The sequence below is a fragment of the Corvus kubaryi genome, unplaced genomic scaffold, assembly GCF_017639235.1.
Source record: "Corvus kubaryi isolate FWS band 111438036 unplaced genomic scaffold, C.kubaryi_AGA036_p1.0 72, whole genome shotgun sequence".
NCBI classification, from domain to species: domain Eukaryota; kingdom Metazoa; phylum Chordata; class Aves; order Passeriformes; family Corvidae; genus Corvus; species Corvus kubaryi.
Window position 1 is genome coordinate 6294523 of NW_024582060.1, and position 24333 is coordinate 6318855.

The 24333-nt window shown below is 40.1% G+C and overlaps 1 protein-coding gene across 2 annotated transcripts in view; it reads left to right on the forward strand.

The window, feature by feature from the left end:
- Positions 1-24333, forward strand: part of ST8SIA1 (ST8 alpha-N-acetyl-neuraminide alpha-2,8-sialyltransferase 1) — a 129309-nt gene that overhangs the window by 56186 nt on the left and 48790 nt on the right. The window contains exons 3-4 of one of the 2 annotated variants that reach the window (XM_042050362.1): positions 7348-7457; positions 11431-11523. In XM_042050362.1, coding sequence (XP_041906296.1) covers positions 7348-7457; positions 11431-11523 — 203 coding nt within the window. The remainder of the gene's footprint in view (positions 1-7347; positions 7458-11430; positions 11524-24333) is intronic. The other variant, XM_042050363.1, reaches the window with a different exon arrangement.

A 24333-nucleotide genomic window follows, 5' to 3' on the forward strand; every position in this document is an offset into this window, starting at 1 on the left:
TGTGCAGATTAGATGTACTGACTAGGAGAAGGGAGGGTGAACTCTGAGTTATTTAATCATAACATAACTAGAAGCTTGCCAATGTAGTCTAATTATGTAGAAGCAGAAATGCGCTTTGATAGGTTTAAGCCAATAAAGAGTTAACAAGCTGATATACTATGTAAGTGCGTCTGGATTGCAAATAAACGGAGCTTGCTTTTATAAATCATATTGGTTGTTCTGCAATTTCTCTCCCCGCCAAAGTCCCCGAACTTTTCCAACAGTACGCCTTACTGAACAATGGTCTTGCAAAATTTCCAGATATCTTCCTTGCTGTCTGTGTGTTGTCCCACACTGCCACAAGAGAAAAATTCAACATTCTTTACTTATTCCTACACCAGATATATGTAAGCAGATATCCTGCAATTTTCCCTATTCTCTTTTGGTTTCTGCTTGCTACTTAAACTGTGCATCTTGAAATCACTGAGGGAGAAAGTACAGGCAGAGTTGGAGGACTTTGTCACTTGGCAGTTATATTATTTGTTTTTGTCTTCATTTCTCTACCTGGAATGTAACAGTTATTTACTTTAACAAAGGCTTTTGTGCATGAGAGTTAGTGTGTGCCTACAGAGAATAACTTCCTCGACCACGATACTGTGCACCGCAAGGCAGGAGATTAACTGCCTTGAAGTTTATACTGCATTTTCTCAGACCTGCAGAAAAACTCGTTGAACTATCATAAGATAACTACTCATGTTGTTTAATACATTTGCATGACATTAAAAAAGTAGTTTTCTTCCCAGAAGTGATGACTTGTGTTCATCCTTGTTTCCATGAAACATACAGTCAAAACTTGAAGAGGTTTTGGTGCACTTTTTTTGGCTTAAGCTTAGAGCATTTTATTAACGCAACCTTGGTGTTTACAGGTTGACACACAGCTTTTTTCTTCTGCTCAGACTTGGAGCAGATTAAGAAACAGGGAGATAAGTGCTGGAATACCTGCTGTTCCTACGTGTCTTTCTGCCATCTAGTGCCAGTGATCTGGGAGGCTGTGTAAATACTGGACCGTGCCAGCATTTAACCTAAATCTGAAATGTAAGAGGAAGGCTGTTGTGTACCTGCCTCTGAAGGTGCTGGCAAAGCAGAGCAGGGCTGACAATCCCACACAAAGGATGGTGGTGTCCTCTGAGCCTCATGGCGTCTGGTGTTGTCAGGAGATCAGGCAAAAGGAAGGATTTGCTGAGTGTTCCTGTGGATGTTGGCTGAGTTTAGTGATTTGTCCTATGTCTTGAGGTTTAGCCTTATCACATAGGATTTAAAAAGAAAAAAATCAAAGGAGTCACTCAAGAGTATGAAAAGGTGGTGAGGGAAGCCAACAGAGGCAGTTGTTTATGGATTCTGGTCATGCTGTTCCTCAAGGAATTCATACATTATTTTTCCATTTTCCACCATTTACATGGGACTAGGTGACTCCACAGAACATTTAAATGCAGTTATTTAGGAGGCAGCATAAGTTCTTCTTGAGGCTTCCCAACTGTGGAAATGTTGGAAACTGTAACATCTCCCAGAATAAGAGACACCCTCCCCACCCCCACAATATCACCAAATGATACTTTCTTTTTATAATTTTTAATACAAAATTTGGAGTCTTAATGCATTGCAGGCCATAAAGTTTGGATCCAGAAATCTTGCAGATCTTTGGAATTTCTCACCCATTTATTCTTTTTGTCTTGTCAAGGTGAATTCCCTTGACATTGCCAGAGCATTCATTGTTTAAAATACTGTCTATGATATACAGTTTGTTCCAATCTACAAATGTGCTTTTTTTATTATTATTTTTTCTGTAATCCCCACACTGTGCTGTCCTGGCTGTATGGAAGCTGACTCTATTGAATTAAATGCCACATCAGCAATTTGAAATGTTCTTTTAATTCCAAGCAAGTGCTCCCTTGCAGTGACATCATGCTGGGTAGAAAGCTATTAAAGATCACACCATTTTGAAGCTCCTACTTAAAGTACAGCTGGAACTAAAAGTGACTGCCAGCTTAGTCGGTGCTACTCCATGGTTTATGTGAATAATGCTTCAAAAGTGTTCTCTCTTTGGTGTGTGGCTGCTCTGCAGTTCATGGGTCTTTTTGGATAGTAGAGCTTTTCCTGCAGCAGCACAGCAATGCATTCAGTCTTTCAAGTGGTGTTTTGCAGCCCTGTGTAAATAGTTTCTGAGGTTCTAATCTCATGAAAAACAACACTGCCCAAAGTACATGTTTGTGAAGAGCACAAAGTTTGCATAAGCTTGAACGTTGAATCCTACTTCAGGGCTGAATAGACACCACTGTCATGACTGAGTTATGTGGACCTACAGAGGAGCTAATCCCACCTGGACAACTTTTCTTCTGTACCATCAGTGAGCTTCAGGTTTCAACATGTACTTGTTGGTAGTGACAAAATAAACTGAAGAAGGTAGCTGGAGGTCCAATGTAGGCTCTCTTCCTTATCTCCTTTCATAGTCACTGTGACCATTTCTTCTTGTAATAATCACATTTTAATCAGAGCCCCACCTGTTCCAGTGAGAGAGAGTGGGTTTAGTGTAGATATGTGGAATTTGAGATTTATTTCTGTGAGGGTGGTTAGGCAGTGGAACAAGTTGCCCAGAGAAGTTGTGGATGCCCCATCCCTGGAAGTGTTCAAGGCCAGGTAGGTTTGGATGGGGCTCTGAACAACCTGGTCTAGTGGAAGGTGTCCCTGCCCAGAGGTGTTGTAACACGATGATCTCTAAGGTCCTTCCCACCCCAAACCATTCTGTGATTCTGTGTCTGTTACCTTGCTGTCACTAGTCACTCCTTGCTCTGGACTCCTACACCTGGGTAGGGATGATTGGAATTTGGCTGGAGAGAAGTGAGTGAAATAGAAAGAACCACAGCCACCCCACAAATTCCCCTATCGGGAATATGCCTTCCCTGACATTGGTGGGTTTTTGTCGTTAAGCTGTCATGTCTTGATAGTTCTGTAGAATAGATGGACGCATCAGACCGAACATAATTTGTAAACAATGAAGAAGCAGCTTGTACCACCCTGCAGCATCTGACAGTGTGAAAAACCACCATGAACTCTCAGGGTTTTGCTGGCTCCTTAGGAAATTCAGTAGAACTCCACACTTCTCCTCAGGATGCCACCTTCTCAAAAGGAACAGCAAAACCACAGCATCTCTTTCAAATTCAAAATGTTAATTTAAAAGAGAAATTATTCTAATTAATGTTCTCAGTGTTTTCAATTATTTTTATATCTTCAGCATTAAATCAGAGGCTGAATACAGTAATTTCTCCTGTTTTTCCAGTAAGAACTTGGTTTCTGATTAAAGTCTTCAGCAGTGAGTGGACAAAAAATTAGTGCATTAACAACCTAACAATGAAATCAAAGTGATTTAGAGTAGCATTATCTAAAATTATTTTTTGTTAGTACTGTGTAATGTTCTTTTAATGGATGACAGTGATTTATTTCTACTTAGATGAATGATGAAATTAATCAGTGAATTGCTTGAGAGATGCTTTGTTAAATTAGTCCCGTATTCAATTGTGAGTCTTTAATCTATTGCTCTGTGTGCTTATTTGTCATTGAATTTGCAGGGGGATGTGCAGGTTCTTCTTTTGTTTACATGAATATGAGCTAGAATACCTTCACTGATTGTCAGTAGAGGTTCATTGTTTACAAAAGGGAAAATGAGACAATGGGGCCTTCCTGTCTTTGGTTTTGTTGGGAGATGCCTTTTAAAAAAATGCCTTATGCAATTCTTTTTAAATTACTTGACTTATGTTTAAAGGGAATTCATCCTGCTTATTTCCAGTATGAAGGGTGTTACTATTTTAAAGTATTTGTAAATTATATGGTAATTATTGCTTAATAATGGAGATAAGTTGGTGATATTTTTTTGTATATTTTCTCTATCAGACTAAATAAACTGAGGCTGTTTTTTTCCAGTCCACTCACAAGACACTGGCCATTCATAAAAATTTTATGAATGAAGAAAATAACATATGTGTTGCAAATGAAAATAACAGAGTTTCAGGAAGCTAATATTAGTGTAAATGCTTTTGTTACAACTATGCTGCCTAAAGCCAGCATTTGTTCGGCTAGCTTAGAATTCTAAGGAGAAAAACAGCTGAGCTTTTTGGGACCATTTAGCATAAATGACAGCTGGGTCCCTTTAATGTGAGCATCTACACGCTGTCAACTATGAACTGAAAATTTGCCTAGCAAAGTGTTGTGATGTGGAAGGTAAAATCGGAAAGCATTAGAAGATTTTGTAGACGGAGAAAAAGGAGCCATATGTTTCATAGTTGCTTATGGGCAACACTTGAGTCTAGGACTTGTATAAGTTTTGTGTGACAGGTCAGTTTGTGTTTGTTTGGACAAAGAGTTCCTGGAATGTCCCTGCAATCACAGCAATAACACAGATTTGTGATTGAACGTCTGAAGAGAAGTCATGTGCAGGTTAACAAATGTAGGCTTCAGCAATTGCTCTTCATTAAGCTCAAAGCACCTGAAAGCCACCAAACAACAGAGACAGTTAATCCTTTGGACTTTGCAACTCCCTGCATGCTGGTAATGGCACTGGAATGATGTCTTTTGCTTAATGTCTGTGGAAAGTTTATAAGTTTGGTCTTCTGGAAAATAGACCGTTGACCATTTTAAGCTAAAGGGTGGTCTGTAGACTGTGATGTCTGTGTCATGTCCTGAATTTTCAGTACTTTTCTGGGGGAGACAAAAGTGTCTGTGGGCATGGTGGCTTTCCACAGAGAACTGTGTTCAGCCTGGTTTTCCTCCTGTGTCCATAGAGTGAGTGGATCTTCACAGATTAGGCAGAGGGACAACCATGATATAATCTGCCCTTTCTACTTTCCTTTGGCTCCTTCACATCACCTCATCAGCCCTGATCTTGTTGTTTTGCTCCTTAGGTTCTCTGAAGTGATACGTAGTCCAAGATGTGAATGAAACTTGGGAATTATTTTGCTGTTAATCAGTAGCTATAGCTTGGCAGGTGTGATTAAGCAGTTGCATTGTGAAACTTTTAGAAATTTACAGGCTTGGATAATCCTTTGTTTTAAGGGAAAGGGAGTGCTATTTGAGATGAATAGGCTCTTTGGATAAGAGCCACCAGGAGTGAAGTCAACAGGACTGAGCAGTGAATATGGTGAAGAAAAATTAGAATGATAAGCAAGAGATATAAGTAGCAAATAAGGGTTTGATTAATTAAAAATGAGTGTAATTTGGAACCAATGTGTGTTGATGCCTTTGTTTGTTAAAATGTAGAATTTGTGTATATTTACACAATTCATGGGTTCCCACCATCCTCCCTACTTTGCACAAACTAGAATAAAAAATAGAAATACCTCACCTTGGTGTGGGAATTTTCTGTACACACCAAGGTAGCAAGCCAGTGTTCGGGATAACAGAAGGACAAGAGTTTTAAAACTTCATCAGATTTTGGAAACCAAAGTATGTATGCAAACAAGAACTGATATTATCATCTCTGAGCAGAAGCTCACAGAATTTGGAAGCATTTCGTAACTACTAAATGTCTATTTGGCTAAATGTCTGTTTGGGGGGTCTAAAGGCACAGAATTTATGTGACAGTGCCCACTACTCTTAAAAGCAAGAGTTAATATCTGCTGCCTTTGTGGTTTGGCACAGCCCTTGTATAACCAGCTGTCATGAAAGGAGCTTTCATGTATCTTGAATAAGAAAGGTACTGTTACTTATAGAACATACCAAGTCTACATTTCCTCTGCTTCCCACCCCCACCCCATTACAGAGAATGTGAGCTCTCATTTGATCAGGGTCACCTCAGAGATGAGATGTCCTTTGAATCTCAAGATATGCTCCTGGTTCATTAACTGTAAATTAAATAATGTTCTTGAGAAGGCAGACGCAGGACAAGAATGCAGCTGCATACTCAGTATTGCTCTGTTGCGCTATTAGTATATTTCTAACAATGGCTGGGTCTCAGGACACTAAAATTTACTTTTCTACACAAGCATATTTTAATCCAGAGTTAGTATTTTCACTAAAAAGCAGGTTGTGACTGAACAGCGTCTAGTTTGCAGCGAAAAGTAGACAAAGCAAGTAAATCTAAGAAGAGAGATAAGACGGCAGGAATAAGTTCTAAAAATGCAGAGTCTGTGCTGTAATACTGAGTCTGTTTTCTGGACCATGTCCTGTGTTGTAGTGCCTGGTGAATATATGATGCAATGTCAGATGTTGCTCTGTACGTGCAAGTGAGGCCACCCAGAGCGAATTGTTCTGTGATGCTGCATTCTCTCTCCGTGGCTTCTTTATTCTCCGAGGCCTGTGCACTAACTCCTGTCTCTGTTGCAAAGTCAGGCTTTGACAAGTTTGATAAATAAAATTCCCTGCGCAGTTTTTTTGCTTGAGGAGAGTTTTAACTCCTGCATTGTAGACAAATCACATTCTGTAACTAAATCACACTGCTTTAAATTCACGTCTCTTCACCACCTTTTTTTTCATATGCTGCTCTGCTCTGAAGTGCTGTGTGCTGCTTTAATGACTGCCCCAAGCTCACAAAAGGCTTGAGGCTGACAGGAACATGTCCCATCCACAGTCCTGAGATCCTCTGGAATGAGGACTGTACAGATCTAATATTTTACTGTGTTTGGTGCACAGGATCCCGTGACCATTTGACCTTGCACTTTCATGCCCGGTTAAGCAGCTACAAGAGCTCCTCAGCTAAAAATGCTCCCTTTTTAATTTTAATTTATACTAATACGAATTTGTTATGTGTCTGGGCAACTGGCTGTTTAAGGAGCTGCTGTCAAGCTCCAAATGTCTTTGCCTAAGGCTTTGGATTGACCTGTCCCAGCAACACAACCATCCAGAGAGCCAGGGTGACTCCAGATTCCCAGTGCACTTCTGTCATCACAGCATTCCCTGTTCCTCCCTTCCTTTCTTCCCCAGAGGTGTCTTTTGTATATCAGCTCAGGAAGTTCCCTTTCATGGATTATTTTTTTCCTGTTTTCCTGGTTGTCTTGTTCCCCCCGTCTTGCAGCTTGCCTGGAAGGCTTGCGAACTGCCCGACTTTGGTCAGTGTCTGCATCAGGACTTCAGGCAGTTTTGGTTTTGCAGAAAACCATCTTCTGTATCACATTTATTGTGTCCTGGTTTTGGGAGTGGGGATCAGACCTGTTCTACATGCTCTTACCAGCTAATTTCTGTACCTTTTTTTTTCTTCACTCCTAATTCTCCTTTTTCTTTTTGTCATTGAGCCCTAACAGCTCCCTGGGTTCTCCAGGAGTGGCTGCTACAAAGATGTTTGTGTTCTCCTCTGTAAAACTGGTCCTTGTTTTGTGTTGCTAGGCTACTCCCTTCCAGCTGCCACTGAAGAAATGCTCCGTGGTGGGAAACGGTGGGATCCTGAAAAAGAGTGGCTGCGGCAAACAAATAGATCAAGCAGATTTTGTCATGCGGTAAGACAGAAACCTAACGACACATTGTCCCCCCTTCCTGCTGCTAAGCCTCAGACTTTTCAAAGCTGTTCATTTGGGATTAATCAATGATATTTTGCCTTGTTGCCCTGCCTTTGCAGGATCCTTTTCACAAGCAATTTGGGTCAAAGTGTGAGGAGAGGCAAAAAAAGGAGTTTTGGCTTGGTTCTACAAAGGGGTATGGGGTGTGGGGACAATTTGCTGGTCAGTAAAGTTATGACAACTTGTGCAGTGTCTCAGGGAGGTACTGAGGAGCTGCTTTTCTCATAATTTATGCAGTGATAGCCAGAGTGCTTCATCCTGCTCTGTGCTCTGTCCTCTGAAACAAAATGCCATCTGTGCAACCCATGGAACTCATGAGTAGGGGCTGATTTATGGGGCAAGGCTTGAGTTGGTACAAGCTAAAATCTTTCTGTGTTTTTCTTCCCTCAAGACTGAACTGTGGTTGACTGTCTGAGGAAAGGCCAAACCTCTTCCCTTGATGTGAGGTTTTTGGGATTCTTGACATTTCCTTTCCCTCCAGCCTTCCTTGATTTAGAAGAACCTGTCAGGAGAGATGTCGAACGAGCTACTGCTTTCGTGATTAAATTTGGCACTTCCTAGGTCTGCGATCCTTAAGGAAGAAAGCCAGAAATTAGTACCTCCCTGATAAACATGAACAAAAGAGACATTGTGGGGGAGAAACTGGAGGAATGCTCCAAAAGAGATGAGAATGGGAATGTCTTTGGGTTTCAGAGGGATGTATAATGAACACCCACTATAAGTCCCCTTATTAGATCCTGATGGCTTATTATAAAACCATACAAATTTGCTCTAAACCATGACTGTAATTTCTGGTTTGCATCTCAAAGACCAAAAATGCCTTCATTATTAAATGCCTGCTAAAGCAAAGAAATAGAACACATTAACGGCAAAGGGAAACATATACTTGGAGCATTTACAGAAGAGAAGATGTAAAGCACAGGGGGAGAGGGCAGCACTCTGATTGCCATTACTGCATAACTCCTTAGGTGTTCCATCGACTAAATACAAGAAACTGCAGTGTATATGCCATGGTTATATTTTCTAGAAATTGAAATGCTGTAGGAGCAAAAGTTACAAAAACAACAAGTTTAAAAACAAAACAAGAAAACAGCAGTTATTTTAGCTTGATCACAAAAACCCATCTCTCTGTAGGGAGGGTAAAGCAACCATTATATGTACAGAGTTTGTTTTGATTTAGGAATAAGTGATAGGGAGAATCCTGCAAAATCCCAGTCACTGTCTGCAGGCTCTGTTGTATTAGTGATATGAAATCATATTTATGGAAAATGTTTCAGTTCTTTTGGGTTAGAAATTAATACACTGCTGGGAGAAAATATTTTTACAGTGGGTGAAAAAACAGAATTTAGTTGATTTTTTTGAAATCTGATTTCTATAATCTGAGAGCTAAGAGAGAAGGAGCACAATGTGACTTCCATGACATTTTTCATTTTTTTGGAAAAGAAATTTGTGTAAAACCTTCAAAGTATTTCTGCAGTGTGAAATGTCCTGCCAGGTTTTGCCCTTGTTTTTTAATTCCCTTCACATGAGTTTTGATTTCACTTATGTGTATTTCCATAAGCTTTGTCATATGAGAGAAGATGGCTGCAGTCATATGTTGTAATTGCTCAGGTTATTTAATGAGTTTAAACTCATCTGGTTGCTGAGTATCTTCTACAAACACAGTTGTTCCAACAAAGAGATGAAAAGAGCAGCAGTTTTCAGCCCCTAAGGCATAGCAAGCTGCATCTGCAATGAGAAAGATGCACATGGTCTGTATGTTTTAGGTACTGTGTTTATAATGGGCTCTTCTTCTGATTTTCAAGTTTGTAATTCTTATTTCTAAGAAAAAAATTATTTCCCCCTCCCCACATGCTAATGCTTATTTTAAGAGAAAAATGTTAGGTAGTAGTCCTAAGCCATGTTTATAACTATTTTTCATGTAGTTACTTCTCAGTACCAGATAGAACAGTGAGAGAATTTTAAAAATAAAGTTTCTTGGTATGAGTCTTGTGCTTCAGTGTGTTCCTCACCTGCACAACACTCAGCACTCTGCTGACCTATCCAAGAAAATAATTGGGAAGGTCTAGCAACTGATTTCCTGCAGTTTCCTCTGGATACTCAGGCTATTTCTTAATGTTTCCTGCAGAGTAAGGTGGGAATCAGACTTACTGATGAAAGGAATTAGACGTCTTTAAATAATGCATCTGTGACTGGCTTATGAAAGAATTTTCATTATTTAGATGCTGAGATGATAAAAACCCAGGGTGAGATCTTAGTCCTTCAGAGTGCTTTTAAATAAACTTCAACCAAAAATGGTTTTTTAAAAGCTTGCCCTATGAACTTGTGTTTATTCAAAGCAGAGAGCATTAAATTGTGACCTGCCAGAGGTATTTAAGCCACCTCTCTACCCTAAGGCAAATCACCTATGAATCTTTCTTCACAAACATTTGTTTGACTTTTATTTTAAGAAACTTTCTCATTAAAATTTTATCATTTTTATGTCTGAGAATTAAAATTTCCTTATGCTCGTAGCCTTACTCTTTTTTTCTTTTTTTTTCTTTTTTCTTTTTTTTAAATGATTGCAGCTTCTGAAACCTCTTATTTTGATTATTTTTTTCTGTCTTCTTTTGAAATTTTCTAGCTTCTCTTAAATTGTGGTAGAGCAAACTAGAAGCTGTTTCTTGACTGAAATCTCAATACATTGTACACATCTTAACAAATATAGTCATGAAAAGGAGAAAATGTTCCTGGAAATTTTGTGTTTCTTGGTGAATGTGATTGAATTCATCTATGTTCCATGTAGGTTGGACATTGCTGTCCTTTTCCTTGGCATTTCTTGATTATGAGAATTTAAGCTTTTGAGAGCTGGTATTTATATGCAGATAGATGCTGATATAGCACCGCTGTGGTTTTGGTTGGGGTTTTTTTTGTTGTTGTTTTGTTTGTTTTGGGGTTTTTGAGTTAACAAAAACTGCAGAGAGAAAACCCCAAACCCCAACAAAATAAACAACTAAAAAAGCCTTTCTCTGAAAAAAATTCCAAGTTCTGCTTGTCTCTGAGAATCACGGTTTCATTTGTGCCTTTTAAGCATTCCAAATACTGTTCATGTCTTTGTTTTAAAGGAGAAATCTGAAATAAAAAAAATGTTTGGAAACCAGTTTTTAGTGTAATTTTTATGTATTGAGTAGATTTCTCCTGACTAATTTTTGGGGCAGTGCATAGGCTTGGATACTGTTTGAATGTATCTTTATGTCCTGCACCTTCCTCCTTCTCTTAGGTCTTTACAAGGGAGCTTTTAGGACTGTTCAGTGTGGATGTTTCCCTCTAGCTCTGGTTTTTTTGAGTCTTGATTCTCTGCTTCCCAAAGTAAATTTGTTCAATTGCTTTGGCTTTATTCCATTATCCCCCTGCCCACCAGAACAAGATTGTGAGCAGAACTGACACATGCATATTTAAGAAGCCACTTAATTGTTTTTTCTCTGTGTTTTCTTGGTAAATTCTACAAGATGATGGTACCCCACAGTGTAATATTAAAAATGCCAGTTATAATGCTTGTAATACCACAGAATGGTAGTATGAATCTGGAGCCTGATACTGGTAAACAAGACAAAACAGAGTGAAAACCAGAACTTTAAAAGAGTTTGAATTTTAAAAGACAGTTTTTCTATAGATAGTAACAGCCTCTTCCACAGCCTTTCAGCCTGTCAGAAATGTCAAGTATATGCCTTTGTTTCTGCTTAGCAGCTACACAGATCTCATCTCTGCAAAAGGTTTTATTTCTCTATTTCCCCACAGTCTGGTACAAAAATGCTTATAGGTGCAGTGCAGTAGGGAACAATTGTAGCCTGGGCCAGTAATACAGCATTTTTACATCTTCTGAAGCCTATCAGTCCTGAATGTCATTTAAAACCTCGACTGTCTTTGTGTGCAGGTGCAACCTTCCTCCTCTGTCCATTGAATACAGCAAGGACGTTGGATCCAAAACCCAACTGGTGACTGCAAATCCCAGTATAATTCAGAAAAGGTAGAGAGTATATTTTTCCTTTTCTGGTTAGGGATAGACAAAAAGAAAAATGCTTCATCTGTGTTATAAAATCAGTGCATCAGAGTTGTGTTCTTAATAATCTGATCCTGGAAGGGGGTCTGGAAAAGGTGAAATAGGCAATGGTTTGGTGTTAGGTGAAATAATTAAAGACTAAACCTCTGATCCTTTCAGTATAAGCAGGGAAAGTAAGGGAAGTATGTACTGATGGGTGCCCCATCCTACTCTGCTGGTCAGGCCAGCTGACTGCTGCATCCCACAGTTAATGAAGATGCTAATTTGGGTTTCTCTTTGTTTCAGCAGAGATAACCTCTGGGTTCTCACTGTCTTTGCATTATTTGTTTGATACTGACTTAGAGTGTGAAAGGGGTTAGGACTGCTTGGCAGGGTGTGATCATACAAGCTTCACTTTCTTAGGAAACTGGGACAAACTGTGTTGTTTATTAGAGTTGGTTGAAATTCTCCAAATGTCAGTCACTGATGAGAGTGGGGAAGAGGGAGTAGGGAAAAAAATGTCAGTGCTATCTCTCTGATTTTGTCTTCCTGAATTTTAATTGCTATGTTCTTTGTTTATCATCTGGAATTAGGTAGCTTGTTCTCAGACAAAACAAGGTCTGGTAGTAACCTGCCATGTTCACTGGAAAACACAAGAGAAAAAATATAAACCAAGGGGATGAGCAGGAAATTATCAGGCATAAAGAAATGTATAATGTGAGTACTGGGAGGTGATGGATTGTGAAAGGAAGCAAAGCAGAGAAATTAAATACATGGTAGAAAGCCAGGTGTTTTAAAAAGAAGAAAGGCACTGGCTTGGAAATGGATGTTTGAGGGTATTTAAATGTAATATTTTTCCTCTTTCAGGAATTGAAGGGTTCTCTAGTTTTGTGTGGGGAAGAGATTACAGTCTTTGACAGAGTAGAACAGAGAGGGCGAGCAAGAAGGAAATGGAGTAATAATGAGCTTCAAGAGCTGATTGCAAGCAGAGAGTGCCTGAGTAAGAGAAGGCACAGCAATGCTTGTGGGATGAGATCAAAGCAAACTCCCATTGGCAGGGGATGGCACCAAGTGCCAGGCAAAATCAGGGAGTTATGCAGGGCAGTGGACCTGAAGACAGGGAATCTGAAAATCCTGTGGTTTGCAGATGGCTAATTGATTTATGAAGTGCAATGAAATGGCCAGAACATCCCATCAAGGAAAGATCAGTTTGGCCATGGCATTTGGGAGAAAATGAAGTGGAGCAGTGTGAAACACAAAGCTTGCAGAGGGTTTTACAGTTTTCAAGGCAGAGGATTATTTAACTCAGGCATATTTGGTTTGCACCCTCCCCTCCATCAAGGCCTGCAGTAGAAAGCTGACTGTAGTTACTATTTTTGAACATAAAAGGAAAGGAGTTTTAGTGATGCTTCGAGGAGACTGTGGAGCTACACTGGAGAGACTGTGGAGCAAGATCGGAAGGATAGAATGAGGACATGGTTGAAGAAGCAGATGGAGAGAGTGAGGTGCTACTTTGTGAGGGGTGGATATCACAAGGAGGAGTGGAGGGCAGTGGGAAATAAGAAAAAAGAGAGGAAGAAAACAGTATTGTGATTAATGTCAGTTTTCAAAGGGAGTGGACAGTAACTGTGATGCAAGACCTTGGATGAGAGAGTATTGTAGAGCGTATGTGCATGTGTATTGATTAGGGGGAGATACACAACCAGTAACTGAGAATGACATGTAACAAATTCATAGCACTGAAAATTGGCAGAAGCCTCCTTTAAGGCTTTGCTTCCTCTGCCTGGTTAGGAAGAAATGTATTAATTTTTAAAATTTTGTTAAATAATTGACTGGTGTTTCCTGTGTGTTGCCCAAAGTCATTATTTTATCTCCTGCATGTTAAGTTAGCATGGGGGAAAAAAGGTTATATTTTGAAAGTTAAAATAGAAAAAAAAGACTACAACTCTATCACCACTCCTATGGAAAGAAGCTTTTTAAGGAATTAAGGTTGCTTATACGTCCAGACTTTCATGAAATTCAAAGACATTCAGATTTGTGACTGATGCATCTGTTCCTATGCTTTGAGTTATGTAGCATCACATAATGGAATTATTCATTGTCATTCTTTTCCTCTCCTCTTGTCCTTACTTGAAGTATATTGATATTGATGAGGCTTGGCATCTCAATTATCTCTCAAGTGTCTTATGGCAGGTTTAGTGAATTGGTCCTGCAACACTATTAATGGTTTCTAAAAGATTTACCCTTACCAGATAATTTATGGTGACGCATGTTGAGTAGGGCAAAGTTTTCATACCAGGGATGTGGAAGCAATTTCCTATGTGGTCTAAAACCAGAATAAGTGCCTTTAGAAAATCAAATTGTTGTCAGTAATTATTGCAGAGATACCATTTCCCTCTCAATTTAGCACCTTAGGATGGAAGAGTCACTATCTTAATCTAGGAGTATATTGACTTTAAAAATTACTTCTAAACATTGCTTTTTGCAAAATGTAGAGATCAAGTTCCTACTCTGTTTTCAACAGGAAATGTGACTGGTAGTACAGTTTTCACTCGTGAAATATTTTGCTCTGTTCTGATTTTGATTTGAATGTCCTGCCCTTTGAATGTCCTACCCATTTGGGTTAGGGGAATGTCCTACCCTAACTTCAATTGGTATAATACAGGAGAACTGACAATAGATGTACTGTGGTAGAAATCTTCCTGTCTAAGAGGATGTGTGATGACTGTCCCAGCTTCTTTTTTTGTCTAAAGTTTTTCACAGGCATCTCTTTTCAGTTAATATTGGAACTCATAGTCCTTCACTCCTGTGTGACTCCTTTTTCCACTTTGCATTCAAAACTTAACTTGTCTGCCAAAGCCGGTGTTGAGGTTGCAGTTGGGATTGAAATGTTGCATAAAGCTGCTCCTGGGGCCAGGGTGACCTCTCCCACCCTCTAGCCCTGAGTATTGTTCTGGGACTGCAATCCCACATCTTTGATGTTTTCAGTCCTTTCCCCTACCATCCTACTCAGCTTCGCTTTGTCTGCATGGAACCACTTTTTTTATTTTAGGTTGTCCTGGATTTTATTTTCTTTCCATGAGTAGCTGCTGTAAGTCCCTTCTAGGAAAGAGGCAGTGTGGTAGCAAGACCTGTGATGTGCCTACAGCGATTCTTAAGACTCTGGGAAAAATCAACAAGGTTATGTCACTTACAGAGGTTGTTTCTGTATTCTGAACAGTTTTCTACAGCTGTGGAGAGGGACGAGTCAGTGGACGTAAAAATGCTTAGGAGGCAGTGATGATTTTTGACCAATGACATAAGATTTTTAACGAAAAAATACAAAAGAGTTTCTGGATGTGGATTATTATCTGTTTCTAAAGTCACTGGATCTGGGCTGTTTAGGAAAAGCAAATTTTATGAATTTCTTATCTTCACCAACTCTTGCAAATGTCATACAATAATAATTTGTCTAAACTTCTAATTAAATCTGCAAACAGATGCTGTTTGCAGCAGTATTCCTTTCTAGTGCCATGTCTGCTTATCTGTCTAACCTATGCACACTTATATCATCAATGACATGGATAAAATACTCCGAACAGATGTTTCCCAGCATTCAGGGAGTTTTAGACCAGCTGCTGATGTTTACTGGTGAGTATTTTATCCATGAGCTGTGTATTTCTGGCCTGTGTGGAAATATGAACTTCCGTCACTGAATGGGAACATTTTTCTTTCAGTAAATTAATTCACCTTTTTGATCCCTGTGATATTTGACAAGGTTTGCTGCATCCAGTGTCTTGAACTAAAGCATGATGAAGGAATTAGACTAAAGACTAACAAATGCAGTGATTCTGCCTCTCAGCTTGGAAATGCCAGTTAAATATTGCTGCTGTTTATTAGGTTCCCAGGGATTTTGAGTGGGATTAAATTTGCTTTCCGGTGTCCCTGCATTTTAGAGGCAATTCATAATCTTGCCTGGATTCAGTCCTGAAGACATCTCTGAATCCAACTGACTTAGACCATTAAGAATAAAAAGAAGCAGTAATTTAATTTGATAAAAGCTTCCTTCATCTTTGATTCAACAAATGTACAGTATTATGCCTGTTGTTTACGCTCATGAAAATGGTTTGTGAGAATTCCTCTTTACTGTGTCTCCATGTAAAAACTACATCTTCTTTTCCTGGGTAGTTACATTAATATTTGGTAATTGCAAAAGAGCAGAAAAAGAAAGATAGAAACCTACCCACAAAATATGTTCTTGAAGGAAAACCTTTCATGCTTATCTTGTCCTTTGTGCTCAAGTCAGATAATGAGAAGATCTTTCCCTGTAAAGTCAATTAGTCACCAGATTTTAAATACTTCATATAGAGGTTCTTTTTTCATTCCGGGTGTCTAAATATATCTCAGATTATTTCACTGAGAAGAAGTCCAAAGTTATAAGAATAATTCTTTTAATTCACATTTTATGTTCTTCTGCAAGAGTCTCTGAACTTCTGTGCCAACAGCAAGGGGATAATATTTCTGGGAAATACTTCTTAAGAGGCAAGACTGTGATACGGAGGTTGCTTGAAACCCCATTTGTTGGTAATCAATTTTTTTCCCCTCCTCTAATACAAAGTTTCTTTAAAAACCTTTACATTTATAAGGGATGCCTTAGTTTCTCTTTGTGAACAACATCTATTTTTGTCCTTGTTTAAACAGAAAAGGAAGCGAAACATGGGGATGGAGGGGACTAGCCCAGTGCTACCACCAGACCAAAGGCAGGGCCAGGAAAGAAAACATCCAGAATTTCTGGTTTGCTTTTGTATTTTCTTAGCTGACAAACAGAAATATGTCGAGTTGGAAAAAAGTCCTGCTCTGATTGGAACAGTTTGTTGCTATTATAGCCATGTTTTGACCCCATTTAAATAAATGGCTTTTACTCTCTTATCCACCCCCTCTTAACCACAAGATACAGCAATGAGCAGGAAGAAAAAGATCCAGGAACCCTCAGCCCTAAGGAAAGTACTGTTGGGTTTAGAGGTGTCTCAAAATGCACCATTGGCTCCAAAGAGAAAGGTCAGGTGCTGTTGCTGAGATGAAAAATAATGGGGTGACATTTTGGGTTAGGGAAATGGGAACTTGGAGGAAAAGTTGTTTAATCTGGTAGGAGAAAAGAAGGGAGAAGGAAAGGCTGAGGAGAGCAGTAAGAGTTTTCTGAGGGTACATTTAGGGATGTTAGCTCATCAGCAAAAGCAATTGTTAGATGTTAGGAAGAACTTCCCAGAGAACCTACAGAATTCTCCATGTTACAGTCATTTAAAGGACAAATTGATGTGGGGATGAAATGGGAAATTATAAATGAGATCTCATGAAATCATGGTTTGATGCTTTTTCTTAAACAAAAACAAATGTTTTATTAGTAGCTTTCATAAAGCAGAGATAGAAGATACCAGGATTAAAATAATCCATTTGGATTTGTGATTGAAATAGCCTCAAATTTCAATTCTACTGTGTGTTTATTGTAGGATTGGAGAGGAATAAGATGCCTTACTCTACACATGCATTTGTAAGTCTCTTGTCTGGGATTTTGATGATAATCATCGTTATCTCCGTTGTCAATGACACTTTAATTGCAAAATCTTTGCCTTAACAAAATCACCAATGCTTGCGCATCTGTGGGGATATTCATTAAAACATTGTCTCACACATTTTCATTTTCTTGGCAAGCTATGGCAGGAAGACTGTTGCTTTTCATTCCTCCCCCCTCTCCTACCTCCTGGTGTCTTCTTCAGACCACTGTATCCAAGAGTCTGCCAGCACTACCAAACAGAGAGACAACCAGCTGTCTGATTTTCCATTATTAGGTCTGTGAAATGGGAAAACTACATATGTCCTTCAGAAAATAATGCTTTTAATTAAGGTGATTTTTTTTCATCCTTATATTCCTGCAGTAGGACTTGATATGAGAGCTTCTAAATCCTACTATCAATATGTGGAATAGCATAATCAAGTGCCTTATATTTAAGTATGTGACTAATATCGTCAAAGTCATTGGAATACTTTAGTGTCTTGTATGGACAATCCAAGTTTTTTCAGAGTAACATCTCCAAAGATTTTTAAGTGGCTAATCCATGTTTAAGTAACCAATCTTTCTTTACAGTCTTTGACGTTAACCTAGATTTTTTTTTACCAGTATTGCACCTCTTGGATATTTTCAGATACTGACTGGAAAGCAAACGTGTGTATATATATATATGTATTTTTTTTTTTTTTTTTTTAATGAAGATACAAGGCATTCTGCAATCTGAAGGACTGCAGATAATGAGAACACAGAATACTGCTACTTCTCTGTAGTCTGCCAGATTGTGACTGTTGGGGTTTTAGTTTAGTTTTAGGGTTTTTTCCTGTTAAAGGAATTTTCTCCCATAGGCATGTTGCTAGGGGACAAATAGCTGTACTTAAGAAAGACAAAAAGGGGGGTGGGGCGGGCCTGGCTACTCCTTTGTCTACGCCTGGGTGTGAGGTCAGTTCGCTCTGAGCATCCGGAGAGAGAAGCTGCAGAGAAAGGAGCTGCTGCTTCTTTCTTTCGCCCGTTCTTTCGTCCTGCTGGAAACAACGCCGGGACCCCAAAAGCCGCTTTCCCTGCCCTGCTGGAGGCCGGGCTGTGGCTGCCCTGCCCCGCTGCTGCTTTGAGCTTTCGCTACGCTGTAGCCCTGCTCGCCCTGCCTGCCTGGGCCTCCGTGGGGTTTTCCCATCTGGATACATCTGGTCTGCCACCCGGGATTTGTGTTCGTCCCTGCCGCTCCAGCCTGCCGCTCTAGCCTGCCGTTCCAGCCTGTCGTTCCAGCCTGCTGTTCCTGAGAGCCCGGGATCGGCTGCCCAGGGGTTTGTGAAGCCTTTGTTCCATCCTTCCCTGGGATCCCAGGCTACCGGAGCCGCGTGCTCCCCGAGCTCGCTCCGGAGCGCCCCCTGCAGCTGCGGGGGAACCATCGCACCTGCCCTGCTCACCGGGAGCCGCCAGCGCCCCTGCCGGCTGCGAGCGGAACTGCACCCGAGGGGAAAGGGCCTGACAGCCGAGAAGGCTGGCACTGGGTTTGTGATTGTTTGCTGTTACTGCCATAGTTATTGTTGTTTTGTTTGACTGGTTATACATATATATATATATATATATATATATATAGTAAAAAACTGTTATTCCTATTTCCCACATCTTTGCCTAAAGGCCCTTGATTTCAAAATGTAGTAACTTAGAGGGAAAAGGGGTTATATCTGCCACTTCAAGGGGGACTTCTGCCTTCCTTAGCAGACACCTGTCTTTCAAAACTGAGACAGTGACATTCCCACTTTTTCTTTTGTTCCTGTCTCTAAATAACTTTCACGGTTTGCAGCATCTGCAGCTATGTGATCCCATAAACTTAAAGAAAACCTGCAAATTCAGGAGATGGGCACACGAGTGTAGAAATTATCCTTATAGATAGCAGGCCAAAAGCTTTAGGTTAAAGCACAGATGTCAGAGGCAGAAGCGTTAGTGTCAGTTTTCTCATTAAACAGCTGGGGATTGCTGAGAATGAGATAACCACCTGAGAAGGCTGAATCAGTAGCACTTGGAATAGATGCTGAAGGAAAGGATGAATGGAGAGAGAAATGCCTGTGTGGAGTCCTTTAGGGGAACCGACTCTCCTGTGTAAATCACTGTAGTACTTCACAAACTTAAGGGTTTTTTAGGTAAACCAGAAGGTAGATGAATCTTGAGAAAAGTTTATCAGGAGTTTATAAATAAATAGCCAGAACAATATCAGAACCACTAAGGAAGAATTTTTGGGACTTTTTTCCAGATGTTCTTAGGAGATTGTATAAAAAGCAAAGTAGTGCCTTAGGAGAGGTTTAGATTAGATACTAGGAAAGATTTTTTTTCACTGAAAGAGTTATAAAGCATTGGAACAGAATAGCCATGGGGAGTCACCATCCCTGAAAGTGTGAACAAAATCTATGGATATGGCACTTGAGGACCTGGTTTAATGGTGAAAATGGTGGTGGTTGATGGCTGAACTTGATTATCTGAGAGGTCTTTTAAAACCTTAATGATTCTATGATTCTGTCTGTATTAAGAGAGGGGTGAGGGGGTGGGAGAAATCAAGGGCAGAAGGAATCAGTTATTCTGACTTGGTTTAGTCCACAGAAAGAGAGTGGAAAATGATTAAACATGGGAGAAATATCTCCATACTCAGAAGGCCCTTCCTAGGAGGTAACAAAGAAGTTAAATGGCATCATCATTGAGGGAAAAGTATTGTCAGGGATTAAAACCTATTTTCAAAGCCAAGGTGTGCAAGGTATGAAAGCCAAATTTCCAAGTCTGTCTCAGAAAGTTGTGAGTTGCTGATCCTGATTGATTTATGTTCCATAAGAAGCCTTGTGAACAGCTTAGTTCTGACCACTCTAGAAAGTGGTTTTAAACCTAGAGGCAGGCAAGTGGGAGAAGAAAGTGTTGAGCAGCTCTACCCAGAGGCTCATTACTGTTCATTAAGAGGTCTTTGGAGGAAATGTTCTGATTTTATTGTAGAGATGTCTCTGTTTCACTTGTATGCCAGCTGAATAAACAATTAGGTAGTTGTGTATATGCAAAATGGGTAGAATATTTATGGAAGCCAGCATTTCAAAATGACACATCAGGGAGAAAAAGACAAGTTTTGGAATTTTTTACCAGAAATCTTTGTTTTTTCTCTTCTGAGTTAGTTGAATTTCTGAAGCTGGTCTCAGAGCAGCCAAGACAGTGAGTTGTGATTGCAGGGTGTTCCTCTAATGGTTTCCCTGGGCCTCAGGTGGGATTTTGTGGTGAAGAGGGATTAGAGGAATTCAAACAAACATGTAACAGGTGGCCTAAAGGGGCATCAGTTCATCCACATCTTCCACCAGAGACCTTAATAGCAGGAATTCCTCTGCAAGAGGGTAAGAGGACCTCAAAAGGTGGATGGTGGTGACAGGGAAGACAGTTTAGTGAAGAAAGAAGTCTTGCTGTCTGTGGTGCTCCTGGTGTGGTTTCAATTCTCCCAAATGTAAATGGAGAAAACACACAGCAGAGGTGTCTGCATTTTAGGATGGGATGTGAGAGGCTGTTGTGATTATTTGTAAACAAGGAAGACTGTTCTTTCAATTTCTGTTTTGTTTTCTGACTAAGAACCACAAAGCCTTCTCCTGAATTCCATCAGCACACAGGGACATATCAAGGGATGGCATGTTGATTTGAGCTCTACCTCCTGTCAGTTTTGTCATCCCTGTGAGACTTAAAGTTTTCAGGGCATTTATTTGCATTAATTAAAGCCTGAATATCTGGGGAATAATCATAAAATAAGATCAGGCTTCCATAAGTTAAAATTTGAAAAATTAGAATACAAAGCTAGATCAGTGTGTAGACAGCTTGTAATGTTGAACTGTGTTATTACCAGCTAATAAAAGATGGAGCTGTAAAGTGGGAGTAAAAAAGATCTCCAATAGAGTAATTTTAACACTCTCCCTTGAGTATGTGAACATACAGTTGTAAGATTTGGCATTGCTGATTTTGGCAGCTGTCTATGCATTTGCATCACTTGTGCACTTCTCACTGAGGCAGGAAGGGTGCTAAAATCAGACCCTTAAAAGTTCGATTCTTTAAGTCAAATTGCACACTAAAATTAAGTGTCTGTTTCACATGAGTTTTGAAACAATACACAAGAGATTTCTCAAGTGTCTTAGAATAAGAAATTTTAGCTGCTTTCTGAAATTTTTGTACAGGAAATCTTACTATTGTTTTTAACTTCATTTGTGCCAGCCCCTATAGCTGGCTTGCCTGAAAGAGTATGGATTCGTTGTACTTTAGAAGGAAAAAGAAATTAATTTTTCAGACTGGAATGTTCCACTGTGACTTTCCTACCTTTTTTGCTTTTTCTACAAGCATAGCAAACAATGTGCAAAATGACAGCCTGGTCTAGTGGAAGATGTTCCTGCCCATTGCAGTGGGGTTGGAAACAGATGATCTTTAAGGTGTCTTCCAACCGAAATCATTCTATGAGTCTCTAAAAATACATGTAGTATTACATCTCCAAACTTATTTTATTACATTGTGGGAGGGTGTTGATTCTTGTGTGGTAATTATTACTCCTGCTACTCTTGACAGGCCTTACTTCTAAACAAGACAGTGTCTTTCTGCCTGGGTTTATGCCCAGAGCAATGTTCCTAATGAGTAGCAGTGGTGAATTTGTACTCAGAATACTCTTAGCTGAATTTTTCAGTGCCCTGCCTGTTTCATGCAGCAGGTTGGCATTGAGTAACACTGATATGAAGCACAGTGTAGAACAGAGAGCTGAACCTGTCACTGTTTCCATGGCAAAAGTTCATCCTGTGGTTTAAAAGATTGTGGCTCATTTAAAACTTCAGTCAAGATTTCCTTCCTCATTCTGATCTGACTCTTATCAATTTCAGTCTCTGCTCTTACTACGCAGTAAGGAAGTGCTGTAAATCAGTAATGTAGATTTATACCAGATGGTTGTATTTACTATCCAACTAAGAGGGAGTCATCTAATGTTACCTTTTCCAACCCCATTCCAGGCAGAGACTGGCTAAACACTGTGGGTAGACTTTTAAATCCCCACATCTAAGCATGTAATTTGTAAAATTCTTCTTACTCTCTGGAGATTTGCATTGCTGAGGTGACTTTACCCAAGTCTTGGCAGTGCTGCAAATACACAATGAAAGCAGCTATCACCTTGGCGGTTTGGATTGAAATCTTTTTTAAAGCTGAGCTTGAGGAGGACTCACAGAATCATGGAATGGCCTACGTTGTGAGGGATCAGCCTCTGCTTAAGCAAGGCCACCTAGTCCTGGCAGCCCATGTATGCCTTCAGAGATTATTAGAAAAAACTTGAAGTCTGGTCTGTAGACATACCTGTAGCACTTTTCTACTCACTCCCAATGACAATCGTAAAGGCTTTCAAAAAGAATAAAAGACAAAATAGAGTAATCAGGATAAAATGATGGAACATTACTCCGTTTTCTTTTTATAAAGGTCAGCTCTGTAACTGAAAGATCTATTTACACTCTTCAAGGTAAAAGGGTGTGATTCTTAGATTCCTTAGACTAATTAAGCTTGCTCTTTGATATGGTAAAGAGTTGCTTTTCAGATATTTCTGGCCAGTTCGTCCTACCTTCCATTATGGTTATGCCAGACTAATGTCTGGGGAGGAAGGCAATCCAAGAAGTAGCCAGATTTGAATCCCGACAGTGGGCTTGTTGAGCAGTAGTCACGGCAAGAAAACAGTAAGCAAGCTTTATTTTTTAAGAAAGCAATTGATTTATAAAACAAACAAACAAACAAACAAAAAGCCCTGCAACCAAACATACCATTCTCTTATAGCAGTTGCAGTGATCAATTTTGTGAGACCTGGGCTTTGTAACAGAAGATACAAATTTACTCATATATATATATATATATCAGAGGTTGTCAGTTAAATACAGTGAAGACCTAGCATCAGTGCCAGGTTTGTTGTAGGCTTCTGTTATTTGTGGAAGATAGGAAGGATGAATAGCCAGAGGAAAGCCTTGTAAATCTGAATCAAAGGTGGACCTTCTGTGCTGATCAGAATGTGATCATGCTGCATGTACAGATCCAAGTGCTTTCGTGAATGTAAAGCACAGCTGTGTTAGCCAGCAAAGCTCATTGTTCTCTAAATGGCTCATTCAAGGAGATGGGCAGCCCATCATCTGCTCAGGCTCTTCCCATCCACCCTAAAAGGATCAGGTAAGCTCAGTTTACTCTGGGGTTGCCCAGCTGGAGCTTTAGCAGGTATGTGCCAAACAGATGGATATCCCAGGAGTCCTAGTTGCACTCTGTTCTCACGTCGTCCACCTGTGGGATCCAGGCATGGATCAGCGAGTACTTGGAAGTAGAACAACACTAAATCCAGGTGTTCATATTGGCATGAAGGGGCCTGGATACCGCTAAGGAAAACTAGTGGCAGTTCAGAACTGCAGCTCCTTCACGGGTTGTCTCTTAGCTGGAGTCCACTCCCACCTTGTTCCAACCATCCTCCTAGGGAATGATGACTGAATCTCATCCTTCTGTGTCAGGCAGGAAGGAATCTTCAGAAAAGCTGTGGAGCTTTTGGGAGGAAGGCATGTTTGACAGCGCGTGGCAAGGTTTGAGTCGGCCTTTGGGAAAGGCTTCTGACTGCTGGTTCTGTAATGGAGAGCGGGGACCAAAAGGTTTGTTTATGGGGCGTGATTTAAAAGATTTGATCTCCCTCCCACTTTAGAAGGTGCATTTTTTGTAAGTTTAAGTCAAGCTGCTGTTTACATTCTGGTGCAGAGGTGAAGCATTTAGGAAGGTGGACAAAATACCCCTGTCCCTCATTTTCAGACAGGATAACAGAAACACGAGGGAGCTGTCACAGTCCAGCAGTGAGTCATTGAAGTCCAGAGCAGCATATCCCTGGTTCTTTGCCCAGTCTTTGATCATAAGTGTTTGCTGCGGTACCTCATGTGAAGAAGACTTAATGTTCTTGGCTGCTCACACAGTTTCTTTCATGAGTATTAAATCTGCATAAAGAGATTAATGAGACCTGCCAGGAAATCTGTTTCTGTCCAGAGAGTTGCTAATTGCTGTTCACACACTGTCAGGATATTGTAGGGTTTGGTTCTCATCTCTGATGCTTCTTCCTCAGATGCAGAGGTGCACATCAAGTGACAAACTTACTGTCCAAGAAATTTTCCTCTGGCACAGTGGCAGGACCCTGAGCATCCTGCTTTCCTACGAGCCAGTGATGTGCATCAGGGATGTGTCTCTGTTAATTTTCCACAATCACTGAG